General features: G+C 37.0%; 2 protein-coding genes across 5 annotated transcripts in view; one reads left to right on the top strand and one right to left on the bottom strand.

The window, feature by feature from the left end:
* Positions 1-10,071, bottom strand: part of KDM1B (lysine demethylase 1B) — a 47,816-nt gene extending 37,745 nt beyond the window's left edge. The window contains exons 1-8 of the mRNA XM_007487893.3: positions 9,905-10,071; positions 9,504-9,547; positions 5,762-5,864; positions 5,119-5,249; positions 3,062-3,151; positions 2,443-2,554; positions 1,948-2,064; positions 1,298-1,336 (exon numbers count right to left, since the gene is read on the bottom strand). Of these exons, the coding sequence (XP_007487955.1) occupies positions 1,298-1,336; positions 1,948-2,064; positions 2,443-2,554; positions 3,062-3,151; positions 5,119-5,249; positions 5,762-5,851 (579 nt within the window). The 5' untranslated portion in view covers positions 5,852-5,864; positions 9,504-9,547; positions 9,905-10,071. The remainder of the gene's footprint in view (positions 1-1,297; positions 1,337-1,947; positions 2,065-2,442; positions 2,555-3,061; positions 3,152-5,118; positions 5,250-5,761; positions 5,865-9,503; positions 9,548-9,904) is intronic.
* TPMT (thiopurine S-methyltransferase) overlaps positions 9,327-14,403 on the top strand; it is a 34,295-nt gene continuing 29,218 nt past the window's right edge. The window contains exons 1-2 of one of the 4 annotated variants that reach the window (XR_008917624.1): positions 9,327-10,339; positions 10,449-12,867. Coding sequence is in view for 3 of the 4 variants with exons in the window: in XM_001376208.4 (XP_001376245.1) it covers positions 12,919-13,058 (140 nt within the window). In the remaining variant the exon portion in view is untranslated. The other 3 variants (XM_001376208.4, XM_007487896.2, XM_007487895.2) reach the window with 3 other exon arrangements.

Genomic DNA, 14,403 nt, shown 5'->3' with positions numbered 1-14,403 from the left:
CAGTTCCCAGAATACATAACATTATCCTAAACTAAATTTCATCGATGGAAGTCAAAATACACCCATGACAATTAATGGTTATGTCAGAAATACCATTTCCTAGGGATCTTACCAAAGCTAGCCAAAAAAAAAAAAAAACAAAAACTCTGTTAAAAATAAGTGTTATCAGAGAAGCACGTCTTTTTTGATATTGATCTTTAAATACAAGCAAGTCTGAGTAAAACCAAGAAATAGCTGTTGTAGTTCTAGATACCCTGAACAAAATAAAAGAATTAGTCACAATTAGCAGCAGTATGAAATGGAGTGCCATTATGGCTTATCAAAGCTTTAGAGAGGCAAGCTTACAAAGGTAAGATATTTCTTCATAGTCACTTTTTGCTCATTGTTTAACTGTTTTCAGTCATGTTTGACTCTTCATGACTCCACATTTGGGGTTTTCTTGGTAGAGATACTAGAGTAGGTTGTAATTTCCTTCTTTAGCTCCTTTTACAGATATGTATAACGAAATATTCATACAAATGAAATCACACTGCAGTGAAATTAACAGTGATTTTTAAAGTCACTGAAATTTATGATTAAATGAAAGCAAAAATTTTTATTCAGGCAATCAGGATATATATGGCACATTGGAATTATGATACAGAAGTCCTACCTATAGATGATCAAGTAAAGATATCAGATTTCACCTAAATGAGCAGATAGCTTCAATTTGCTAGTGAAATTAATTCCTTGTTGCTACAATTGAGCAGAGAAAGAACAAAAGGCTAAAGATGTCAGAAGTCAGAACACATGGAAACACTGGTACATCTGAATCTTGAGCAAAGAGGTAAAAAAAAAAGTTTCAGCAATTCTGAGAAAATCTTGAAAGAGTTGTGATGGGACATGTTATCCATTTCCAGAGAAAGAGCTGTTGGAGTTCTTTCACATCAGTGATAGTTATGATTTTATTTTGGGGGTTTGGTTATGTCTGAGGGTGCTCTCACAACAATGACCAATATGAAAGTGTGTTTTACATGACAATGAAAATACAATAAGAGTGGCATGCCTTTTTTTCCTAATGAAGGAAAGCTTAGGACAAGAGCTCTTCCTAATGCAACTGGGGCATCTGGCAAGAAACTGACAACCATTTTTGAAAGAAATACCACAGCAAATTTTTTAAGAATGGGAGATGGTACTTTCATCAATGGCCAAGTAGAGAAAATTCAGAAGAATATCACTGTCATTCACAAATAGGGCTTAAAAACAAAGTTGTCATGAGGGCAAATAAGAAAGAATCTATAGATGGTAGTTTACTTACTAGATCTTCTGGTTGGGAACACTGGTCTGAGCCCTCTGTCTACAAAAGAACACCAACATATCACTGCCTATGTAAAAGCCCTTAATCTAAACATAATTTAACTTCATTTATCTGTGAAATTCATTTTTCACATCTGTTTACAAATCAATCCTCTCATTTGAGTTTAGAAACTTAAAAGTTGTCCCCCATGAGAGTATGATTTTTTCCCCCCATAAAACTCTGAGAACCCCAGGGCCTGACCTAAAAACTAAAACAGCTCTGCAACTATTAATATGGCAACTAATTTAGCATGGTAATTTAAAACTTGGGATTTCTGGAACTTTAATATGAATCTTAGATACTACTCCAATAATACTTTTCATGTGAAATAGATAAAGAAAAGTTTTACTTCTGGAATCAGAGTGGTCTTATTCTATACATGAAAAATTAAATTAATTTTAAAGCATTTGAATTAAAGATGAATTTTAAAAATAATTAATTTAGACTATTTCTAAAGTACTAAAGATTATATCATTTATCTATCTTTTAGTTTCAGAAGAACTGACATAAAGGAAAATCAATATGCTAAATTCAGTAAACAAGAAATGCATGACTTTCACAAAAAGCTAGGTTGTCAACAGAATCAAAAGGAAAACCACGACAGGACACACCTTAACTGTGGCATTTGGTTTGGTACCACAGCGATACGCCTGTGCCATTTGCGATGTAAGCTGAATTTCCTTTGTAAGCTGTCTCCATTTCCCACAGTCAGGTTTTGTGCACTGAACCTAGAGTGTATATTAGGCGTTTAAAAAAAAAAAAGAACAGTAATGAGTAAGCAAATATTTACACATTTGCTTCTACCACCTATGCACTAAAACCCTCACTCCCATTACTCATGATGCCTTCTTCTACATGATACAAATAACCTTTCAGCAATCCTGAGTGTTGTCTCTCCTTCACCACTTCCACTGAAACCCCTGATAATTCACTTCTATCCAAACAGTCAATTTCTGATTCAACATCAAACCAGATCCCAACAAAGTGAACTGAATGTGGTGGTCAGAAAGTGTTTTCTAGCAATAAGAGAGGAAGAACTTGGATCTATGCCATTGTTTCTAAAATTCAATCGCATTAAAAGGTACAAAAAGCAGCATGCTCCTTACCCAATATGGAAGCTGTTGATCAGCCATAAATGCTTTGGGACTGGGCTCGCATTTCCCATTACTAGTCCATATTCTTTTCCAAGCAGCATATTTTTCATAACCATCTTTGTGACTTAAAAAAAAAAATCAGGTGATTAAAAATGATATTCCATTTTTAAAAGTTCTGGTTATTTAATTTTTTTATAAGCTACTTCTATCTATAAGAGAAATAATAAGGGGATGAGAGAAGAATACTTTATTAAATAAACACTCACAAATCCAGTGCTTTTAAGAAGTTTAAGCCTGATTTTTTTTTTTTGAAGATGGCTGCCCATACATTGCCCTCTGGTGGTTAATATTCTCTTGCAACCCCATGATCAGAGAGAGTTCCCTACTATGAATTCAGTGGACAAGAATTTCTGTAAGCTGGCAATTATTCTCAAGTGCTGTGTATACACAAATACATGTAGAGACAGAGAAAGAGAGGATTCCTTTCAGGTATGGTTTGGACTGGTTAACTTCTTAAATGCTACAATTCTAATTGTTTACATTTTTGCTTTAGAAGATAAGCAATTCAGAAAAATCCAGTAAATCTTTCTGAAGTTCAGGAATTTAGAATCTGACCAATTAACAAGCATACCTCCGGTAATAATGGTCAAAACATTCATTGCAAAAATGTTCTCCACAGGATAGATGATACCATCGAGATGTATAGCCATTTTTTGCACATCTAAGGAAAACAAGATTACACATATGGTCATAAAATGAAATTTTCTCCAATACATCAACCCAGCACTCATTCTTTGATCAACCAAACCCTAAACAAAATCTGATGGGAACATTGAATTAAAAGATTAGGGTACTGTCCCCACTGTAATGATTTTCTGTATTCACTATAGTTTTATCTCACGGCACCTTATTTAACATGCAAAATGATTATTTCCATGAAATATCATGTCAGTAATTCTCAACTACAGTTTTATATGCCAGTGTTTCTACAATTACCTTGTTACAGTAAAATTTCTCAACAACAAAATCCTTTCTAGAAGAACTTAACTTAATTCACTTTATTTTTAAGAGAAATAGAGTCCTTTAAAGCTGACAATGAAACAAATGATAAAAAGTTGAAAATCATTGCTCCACGTTCATACCAAATACATGCTTATGTTTAGGTAGACTAATGTGAAGAGGCAAGGCCCAAGTGAGAACTTGGCTAATGAATTTGACCTTAATATTGGAAATTTGGCAGAAGCAAACTGTTCAAAGTTAAAAGAAGAAATGAGCTGAAAAAAATGGGTCTTTTGGATTCAATTTGAAAATTAAATGCTTTTTTAAATTTTAGTTTTAGTTTTAATATAATTTTCTTAAACCTTGAGTTACAATTTTTCTCTTAATATGAGGTTTCACCTAAAAGAGAAAATAGCTTGAGATATTTTCCTATGTACCAAAATATATTTTACATGTATATATGATATTATGTATGTGTATCGATGCATGATCATAGTAATAGGGATCACATATATAGAACTTTGAATGTTTGCAAAGAGCTTTACCAGTGTCTTATTTGATTCTCACAATCCTGGGAGTTAGGTACTTTTATTATTATCCTCATTTTACAGATGAGGAAACTGAAGCAGACCAGGGTTAAGTGATTTCATTATTAAATAATAGGAGTATTTAAACTTTTATAGCAAATGTTAGTACTAATGCACAAAGGGCAATGTAAAGAAAAGGATATGGATCACACTGATTTAAAGCAAACATTGCATATAGCAGGCCTACACATCAATGTTTAACATGTGCAAATGTTTATAAGACACTGGAATTTTATATGCTTATTTGCAACATGTTGAAAAAATATCTAGGATTTTCTCCTATCTTGATCATTTTGTAAAATGTGATGAATTGTATTTATAAGATTATTCTTTCTGAAAAACGTGTCTAAAATCAGTCAGTAGATAAACATTTAATAGGAACCTACTTTGTACCAGGCACTATGCTAAATGTGTAAAAATGGAGATTTGAATCCTAGACTTCAATCCCCAGAAGTCCTTGGTATTTCCCAGAATTCCCTATAATCTCACCTGAGTCTCCACCTGGGTGAGATCACAATTAGTATTTAAACTGGCCGTAAGGCCTGCCTGCCTACCTCGTCCTCTTCCTCTACTTGGACATTGCAAGATGTAGTGAGTAAGCTGTGAATGGGCTAATTAGCCCTAGGCACATAGTTTATTATTTTGTATCCTTGATTTCTAATAATCTTTAATAAACCTCATAAAATATAATATTTTTATTACTAGAAACTAATTTAACTGTTACAAATGCTAGTCAGTGTCTGATTCTAGTCAGGTCTTCCTGTCTCTTTAATCCAACACGGGATCCATTCTGTCATCTCCCTGCCTTTATTATATATGCATATGCATACTAATCAAATGTATCTGAAAAACTGAGATGCCTCAGATACTCTTCCCTCCACTCACTCCAATCCTAACCTCTACAAATGCTTGTAGATATTAAATGTGCCAAGACCATAAAGTGTCATGTTCTATGAGCAAAGAACTTGGATGTAAGAATCTGGGTCTACTTGCATGCATGTACAAATTAAAGTTCTCTTGAAAAACTGGTCTTTGAAGATAGAACTGCCACAAGCATCACTCTCACCAAACTGACTTGCTAAGATACATTTGCTAAGCAAACCTTTCAGCAGCACTTGAGAAGCAAACTGGACAAGTTGCTGTACACCCAGCCTTTTCACATTTCCTGTACTTCTTTTCACATGAGGTATCATCATCATCATCTGCTGCCACTTCTGTTACCTTTTTCTTCACCTAGAGAGGAATCAGCAAAATAAAGGGTCACAAAATCATTCAGCATGATTAAGAAATAATAACTGCTGACTGATACCTCTTAATGGTTTGCAAATAATTTACATATAGAATCTCATTTGACCTTATTTGAAAGAAGTGTTTCTGAGAGTCAATTTTGAAGTTAGTGCTGATATAAATAAAAAATCGAACCTATTGGACAGGGGCTTTACAAATACACTTCGAATCATTGCTCTGAATAGTCAGAAAGTGGTTGGTGTCCAGTAATCATTTACTGACTTCCTTGGAGGTGGACTCATTGTTTTAACAATCATTGTTTTGGAGTTGAAAACCCACTTCATATATATATATTCCCTAAGAATCAGCTTAATGTTTCCTTCATTCAAAGAAACTCCACCTTTTTAAGACTGCAGAACAAATCCAACAATTCTAAAGGAGGCAGAACTTTAGAGTGTTCACTACCATTACCTAGTAAAGCCCCAAAGAGTACAAGACTAGAAATTATTGTGCAATACCTGCCTCCCGGAACTCCTCAAAGGAAGACTATCTGAAGGCTGGTCAAATGAAGCTGCCTTTTTCTTTGCTCGAACCCTGAGGGTTGACATCTTATCACAGAGTCTGCCAAACAGTTAAGTGTTAAAATATTAATGACTGGATACCCTTTTAGTTCTTCTGAGAAAAAAGTAGCATGTGCATTTATAATATATACAAGTAAACAGTAAAGTCAACTCATGAGGAGTAGTTAGTCCAACAAACAGAAGAAATCGAAAATGTAGTTTGGCCTGATTATTCCTTCCAGGAATATTCTCCATTGTTTAATTTCCTCATCCTCCAGCAACTGTTGCATGTCAATCTTTTAGCACGTTAAAATAGAGATGATTTATTTAATAACATCCATTAGGTGTGCCTTGGAAATGGCATGAGCTAGATGGCTCAGTAAGAGCATTAGAATCAGGAAAATCTGAATACAAATCCTGCTGAAACACCAGCTGTGTAATTTTGGACAAATCATTTAATCTCTCAGCCCATTTACACACCTGCTAAATGGCCAAATAATGGCTCCTCTCTCACTAAATTGTTATAGAGATCAAATAAGAGAAGATATACAATGCTTTTTCAAACTTTAAATGCTATGTAAATGTTAATAATAATAATTATAAAAATCTTTGACTTACTGATAAAGGCAGATGGGCTAATTGCTTCATAGGATATGAAATTTTTTAGAGCTAGAAGGAACCTTAGAGGTCTTTGAATCCAACATGCTCATGAAGAAACTAAAGCTTTCAGAGTTTACATTTCTCACCTAATTTTACACAGGCAGTGTGTAGTGTAAATGGCAGAGTTGGGATTTGAACTTAGGCCCTCTGATTACAAATATCACACTTTATCCATGATACTGTGATATCTCACAGGAAACTTTTTCCATGCTCTCATTAGGTTCAATCTAATACATTCAAGAAAAACTGAAAAAAAGCTGCAAAATACTGAAAAGTTAACCAGTCATTATCATTCTGCATTTTTCTTGGCCTCTTTCTGGGGTGTCTGTATGAAAAACACACATAGAAAAGGCCAAAATGAAAAAGGCCTGGGGTTATAAATTGGGGGTGGGGGGAGAAGAGGGGAATGTGTAAGTAAAAGGGGTTGAAAAGAACACAGTAAACTATAATGTAATCTGTACCACTCTAGAGGGCTGTTTTGAAGATGGGAGAATGTATTTACATCTATTCACCTCTAATGACTCTCGAAAAAATTAACATTTCCCAAATATCAAGGATGGCTAGAATAATCTCTATTAGCAACCCCTACCCAACACAACACTTTGCCATCTACAAAAACTAAGAAAAAATTTTGACTCAATTAATCTTGGCTACTGAAATTGGTTCCCCCCATTATCCATCCTATTCTCTGTTCAAATTGATTTTAAAATGTACTAAGTTGGTTATAATATGAAGGACTCACAAACTTGCCTTTTCACTAGCTCTCCTCAACAAACAGTACTGTTTTCAACTCCACTTGCCTAGTTTCAAGGGGTATCTCAAATCATGAAGAAAACAGTCCTAGGAATATTTTTAATTGTGTATCATCAGCTTCCCTCAAGATTTTAGATTTCACCTACATACTTGGTAGAGATTTTATAATATGCCTAAAGTCTTCTAAAATTGAATGTTTCCCCTTACAATTTTCAAAGCACATATTACATAATTAGTACTTTTTGTTAAAGCATTGTAAATGGTTAATAATTATTCACCTGAAGGAAGTTTCTGGATTCCCTTTATAACATCTTTAAAATGCACTATGATTTAAAGATGGGTAAAAAAAAAGATGTCTGATAGAAATGAAAATTTCCCAAAAACTGAATAGAAAACCAATTATGAACTTACTGGGTAACATAACAGCAAACACATTAACAGTGTTAAGTGTCAGACAATCAAGAAAAACATCATGCAAGAAAAAGGGCTTAGTAACAGAATTTGGAACCAATTCTGTCAACTGTTACCATCACCATTTGGGAGAATTAAACCTTTCACAAAACAAAGTATAATATCAACACATTTCACAAGCCTTTAACTGTCACTTTTCTTTGTATGTTTATGAGTTTACTCTTAACCAGTCCCTATTCCTGTTTTTCCTGTTTAAATAGACTGAAAATATGTCGTGAAAACCACTGTCAAAACAGTCTTGTCTTAGAAAATGTCACACTAAAGTTCCACCTTTTGCAGTTACTAATATTAATTTACCGCCATATATGTGTGCCTGGATCAACAGATTTGTGTGTGTATACATACATGGATATGTTAATTTTTCCCAAGCCCTTTCCAATTTCTACTTTTTGAATTTATTTAAATTTCTCCATCATTGTTGGATTTTCAGTTTTTTAAAGGATGGAGAGAAAAAAACCTGAATATTCTATCTAAAGCTGATAGGAGGGTCTTCATTTTTCTATCAATTTCATATTTATTTGTGGAGTGCTTAAAAGAAATCATTTAATTGCAAATTTCGGAAACTGAGTCTATGCATTTTTAAAAACCTTTAAATATAATCTATTTACTTTACATCAAATAGGAATATTCTTATTTTAGGATTAAATTTAGTTCTGCCAAATGTTACAAGAGAAAGAAGGGAAAAAAAGAAGAGTTACTCTCCTCCCCCAGAGAATAAATATTTTTTTTCTTTCCAAAGCTGCAGACCTTTGGGGATAGAAGCTACAAAAATATCAACCGAAAGGGAACCATCTGTGCTTACAGGTTATATACTCCATAGACAATAGAGACTATTTGTTTGGGGGCCAGTTAACAAGTTAGGTAAAAAACAAAACAAAACTTGTTTATCAGGGAAATAATTAACTGTAGGCCTAACTACTCATGTGTGACACCCCAAAAATACCAATACACATGGCACTACTTAAAACATGGCAGCCTTAGTGCTATGCTTCATAACTCCCTTAAGGAAATTTCAAGAAGGATAAATGTAGCTCCTATGAGTCTCAGTTCCTGTTATTAATATGATTTTCAGTGGCTACCACTTTCTCTGACATGAAATAATTTCCCCCCATTTTGCCTTCCGCCCACTACAATAACTAGCAATACACTTCATAAACAAAAAATAGCACCACCTCCTAGCAGCTGTCAAGGTGGTATTTTTTGTTTTCAGATAATGGTGATGAGTTTCAAGAAAGTCATGCATCCTTCTTTTCCAGTGATTAACATCACCCTTTTGCAAGACATTTAGACTAAGCAGTGTGATCTGTGGAGTGTAACCTGCGAATACAGATGGCTCAACACCAACTTTCTACAGCTGGGCCTTCTTCCTTCCTCTTAGGTTTGACAGCTGAGTAACAACCACTGGCGCTCTACCCGCCCCCACCTCCTATTTCACTCTCTTAGAGGAGTTACCCCAGCAACCTCCCAAAGTAAGTCCTAAGAAAGTGTCAAGTACTGGGGCTACCCTTTCTGCAGGACTAATGGGTTCTAAGAGGTCACTCATTACCTAGGCTGGGCTAGACAAACCATTCCCTATTTTCTTTTGCATTCCCCAGGGTTCTAGGAAAGCCCTCCCTCCCGCAGCAGACCACCCCCGAGTGACAGAGCTCTGACAGCAGCAACGAAAACATGAAGAACTCATCAGCCTCCGTGCCAGCAAGCAAAGGCAGTAGCAGTGTCTCTTGGCAAACTGGCTTTTCTTCTACTCTCTCTGTCTCTATCCCTCCCTTTCTCTCTAGGGCATGGAATGAAGAAACAGAATTGGATTGCCTCTCACCTTTGCACCGAACTGGTGCGGCGAGTCGCAGTGAGCAGAAGCGGCTGCAAGAAAAAGGAAGGGCTGTAAGGAATGGGGCAAGAGTAACACTACCCAAAAGCCAGGGAATTCCCTCTTCCCAAATTCGTCCTCACCCCACAACCGCGTTTAAGAGCCCGTGCCGAAGAGCGCACCCACGCACCGCACCACACCCTACAACGCCCCCACGCCCTTTAGAGTCTCCGGATCTCACAGGGATTCCCTCTCGGACCTTCCCACTTCCCACCCAGATTCTACTGCGTGGGAGGGATTGCAAAAGGGGAACGAGGGGGGGCCTGCACCCCAGCCGAGCCGCTTTGTGCAAGCGCTGTCACCCGAAGTCACCCACCGCCCCCACCCCAGCGCAGCCTCGCGCCTCCAACCTCCGAGTGCCTGCTAGAGGGCGGGCGCGGCTCCGAACCCCCCGAATCCTCCCAGGAGCCGCGCGCACAGGACTGGACAATTCGCGCAGGGAGCGAAGCGCAGCCTGCGCTCAGCCGCCGGCCGCCGCGGCGCCGCTGCTTCCGCCCCTGTCACGCCGTGACCCGGTGGGGGAGGAGCTGGGGAGGGGCTCGGAACCCGCCTCCGTCCCGGGCGCTCCGCCCCGGCTATTTCCGCCGGCGCAGCTTAAACCGGAGAGAAGGGGAGGGAATAGAGGCGGGGTCTGCTGCGCGGAGGGTGGGCTAGAGTACCAAGACTGGGAGGGACGACCCGGGAGCGGACGGATCCCAGACTGAGAGCTGGGAGGTGCAGCCGGTGGGTTCCTGTAGCCAGCTCGGGCAGTTGTGCGGCAAGAGCGCGTATAAACCTGAGATACTGTGAGTGACCCCTCTACCCTGGCTGTGGGCGCGGGAGGAGTGAGTATTGATTTAGAGCTGGAGGGGACCTTGGAGTTCATCGACTAGTCCCACCCCCTCATTTTTACAGTTGAGGAAATTGAGGCCCAGAAAACTCCAAATTCAGCGCTCTTGACACCACCTCACTCTGCAAGAGGCGAAGTGGATGCTGCACGTCCTCTACCAAGGAGCCGAGCTGTGGTTGTTAGAAGAGCTGCCGCACTACTGAAGCCACGTGTGAAATGTGTCTGGAATATGCCATCCACCCCCTCTGACCCCGTCATTTACCCAAATGTATTGGGCCTTATTGATTTTTACAGGCGAAAATGACCCGTGGACTTGCTTCATGCATTCTACTCTAGCTGTTTCCGTTTAAGCCTAGGGAGTAAAAAAATTGCGAGACCTTCGACCTTCAAGTTTCCTGACTCACACAGAAGCTTTCACCTTTCAATATTCATTTAAGAAAACTGTTGTTTAAATTAGCAGTTAGACCTTAAAAACGGGGGGAAATTGGAGTAGGGCTGAAATATATAGCACCGTAGTGCCCAGATAGAAATTGCATACTCTATATCAAGTGAACATATCCTCTGGCAGTGATACAATAGCAATACTGTACTTAAGTCTTTCTGCTATCGTAGATATGAAATAGTTACTTTATAACTTTATAACTGGTTATAATAGTTTGCCTATCCAACGAACCACTTTTTTATGGTACCGCTTTTCAAAGGGAGTTGCCAAATCTCATTTTAATCTCACAACAATCTTGGGGAGTACATGCTATTATTATCCTCATTTTACATTTGAGGAAACTGAAGCAGTTTAGTTACTTGCCTAGGACCACTTTGCGGGGTCTATGTTAGATTAGAATTCACGTCTTCCTGCTTCCAGACCGGCCCTCTAGCGGCAGTGGGGACTCCTAGAAGTGCCTAAGTAGGAGGTGAACCACTTAAGCAATATCTCGAGGGTATGAGGGGGGGAGGGGGGCCTGGTGGTAGATAGTCTGCTACTTAAGATAGTTTTAGTTCAGAACCTGGAATTTAAACTTTGAGTCTTAAAGACCTGAAAATCTGTTTTGAGGAAATTCCCGGTGGAAGCGTCCAGTGGGCCTCTTTTTTCTGTAGCTTGGAGTTGGATAAGATGACCCAAGAGCTTCTTTTAACTGGACCATAGACACTTTTATTTCTTTTTCTAAATAAAGGCAGCTGGTCCACTGAAAAGGGAGATAGATTTGGAGTCAGGTTACCTGTCCTTGTGGTCTTAGGCAAATTTACTCACTTTCCTCTATAAAATAAGGGTATTAGACAATATGACCTGTGATCACAGCTACCTCTAAATCTGTGGCCCAGATTAAGTATAGCAAGTAATTCCATATAATCTGAATGGACCTAAAGTAGTAAAGTAAAATCAGAATTAAAATTTTTTTTTTCTTATGCTAGTCATTACTTTATACAATCAAATGATTTCAGCACATTTTGCTGGGGAATCTCAAAGCCACTGCCAATTTACTCCTGCTTTTTTGGTGAGATGCTCTTTATCTTTACTCTAAGGAAACGAAAACTTAAATTTTGCTGTAGAAATTAGAACTTTGGAATGTTCTCTTTTTACTTAAGGTTTGTCATTGTCATAACTGAGAAAGCAATGATGCATAATTGGAATTAAAAATGCTAGTCCTAGGAATAATAGCATGGTAGTAGAATCTAATTCATCCATCTTTGTTTTTATTAATGAACTGAAAACCCTTAGAAGTAGACCAAACCTCTATCCTTTGAACACTAAAATGGTGATACTCTGCCATAAATAGGTAGTAGATTTTTGGGAAAACTTACTACTACCTGAACAAATTGTCTGGTTTTATTTTCTTTTGCAATCAAAGGCATGTATTTGCCTTTTGAAATACAAAGTACATCAATTTAAGAAAATCAGGTATGTGAAATACAAAACATAAACTGATGAATGAAATAGTAGTTAATTCACATTCCAAATGCATTTACTCTTTAAGAAGCTAGCTCTCCAGGGTATCTAAAATAGGCTCCCATATATTTCAAATAGGATATTTGCTTATTAAAAATCAAATTCTACAAAACTCAGCAATAGAAAATATCTATTGTACAAAGTGAAGTATGCCTGTATTTAGGTAAAGAAAATTGTTTTCTGTATCATTTTACCTTAGTTGTCTGGCTTTTCAAAAAGAGTGGCACTTTTAGGACCTCAGAAATGTCTTATCTCCCTGCATTCTTGATACATCCACAAGAATGGAATATAGTATTAGATTTTTTTGATATATTGATTTAGTCACTGAATTTTTCTCTTCTACTTTTTCTTTAACCTTTATTTAAAAACATTCTTATAAGGGATAACTTGCAGGAAAGCATATAAAGGGAAATTTAGGCAATGTAAAAATAAAACGATATCAGTAAAATTTACTTAAAACAAAAAATTCTTGCTACTAATGTTAATAATGCATAACAGCATTTCAGTACATTTAACTGACAGTAACATAAATACCTTTAATTTAGGCTTGAGAAATTCCTGATTTGTGGAAGGTACCCACTCAAGATATTATGGATTATTCAGCAGCTGCAGAAGGTGCCAAAGAGCACTCTGTTCTTGGGGAACAGAAAAACAAAGAACTATCTCTTGAAGATTGGTTACAAAAATGGGAGGTACACGAGATTGGATTTCATAAAGAAGATGGACACAAGTAAGAAATGAATTATTTGATCCAATAAAGAAATACTAATCTTGTTATATCATTATTATCAAATTCACATTTCACATCCCCTAGGATAGTTTTATACACATAGAAGAGACAAATCTTTGTGGCATGAAAGCTTAAAAAAGCTCTCTTTTCTTAAAAGAAAAAATACCCTTTATACAATAAGCATTGTTATATTGGCTCTGATTTCCCATGTTTAAATATGGGAACTATAACCAAGCAATCACCAAATATAGGGAGCTTAGTGAAGAGAAAGAAATGGAAGATGCCAGAAGTCATTGTTTTGATTATCACCATTCACCACTTAACTAGTAATATGTCCTTAAGCAAATAATTTATTTCTTTGACCTTAATTTCTTCAACTGTAAATTATCATAATAAAGCTTGTGTTGTTGTGACTATAAAATGAGATAATGAATAAGAAAACTTTTTACATTTTTTTTGGCCTAGGTATAGTAATAATTAAGGCCTGTTCAAGCATAATAGAAGGTAGTGTGTGAAAGAAGCACAGGAAGGTTCTAGGTGAAGCACTGGCAAAATTTTATGAGGGAGAGACTTTTGAGATTAGCATAGATCAAACAATCTGAGGTCATCCATTGGCTTTGCCTTATAATACCTTTTGTGACCTTGTTCATCATTTAACCTTCCTTTGCCTCAGTTTTCTCTTCTTTAAAATGAAGGAATTTCACTTGATGGCCTCTCAGGCCCTTTTAAGTGCAAAATCTTTGATCTTTACCTGGAAAATAGGGAGGCTGGAAAAGATGACTTCTAAGGTCTCCCTCTTCCACCCAGCTCTAAATAAATCTTTGATCCATCATCCTCAATGCTCTCTAGGTTCTTTTCCAAATCTAAATCTAGAATTCTAAAGCACTCATGTGGGACTACCTTTTTTTCTTTTCCTTACAAGATCATATCCTAGTTGAAAGATCAGGGGAATGCTGTAAGTCTAGTTTACCAAGGTTTAAGAAAAGTATTTGAACATTTAATTTATCACTTAATTCTTGCAGACAGGTTTTTGAAATAGAGATAAATGATAGTTAAATTTGATTCAGTGAAGGATAGATTGGAGGTAGAAGAAATTGGAAGTAGGGAGGCCACTTAAAAGACCATTATAGTAGTCCAGGTGAGACATAGTGAGACCTAGGATGGTGACAGTGTAAATAGAGAAGAGAGGACAGACATAGGAGATATTAGGGAACTAAAAACATTAAAATTTGGCAACCAGTTACCTGTGGTGGGTAAAGGGAAGAGGACTTCAATTCTGTAAGCTTTGGTAACTCATGGATGACATGACAGGAGTTTACTCTGTTATCCTCCTCATTCCAGAAAT

The sequence above is a fragment of the Monodelphis domestica genome, chromosome 3 (assembly GCF_027887165.1).
Source record: "Monodelphis domestica isolate mMonDom1 chromosome 3, mMonDom1.pri, whole genome shotgun sequence".
In the NCBI taxonomy this organism is placed as follows: domain Eukaryota; kingdom Metazoa; phylum Chordata; class Mammalia; order Didelphimorphia; family Didelphidae; genus Monodelphis; species Monodelphis domestica.
The sequence above is the reverse complement of the archived record's forward strand: the minus strand, read 5'-3'. Positions and strand labels throughout refer to the sequence as shown.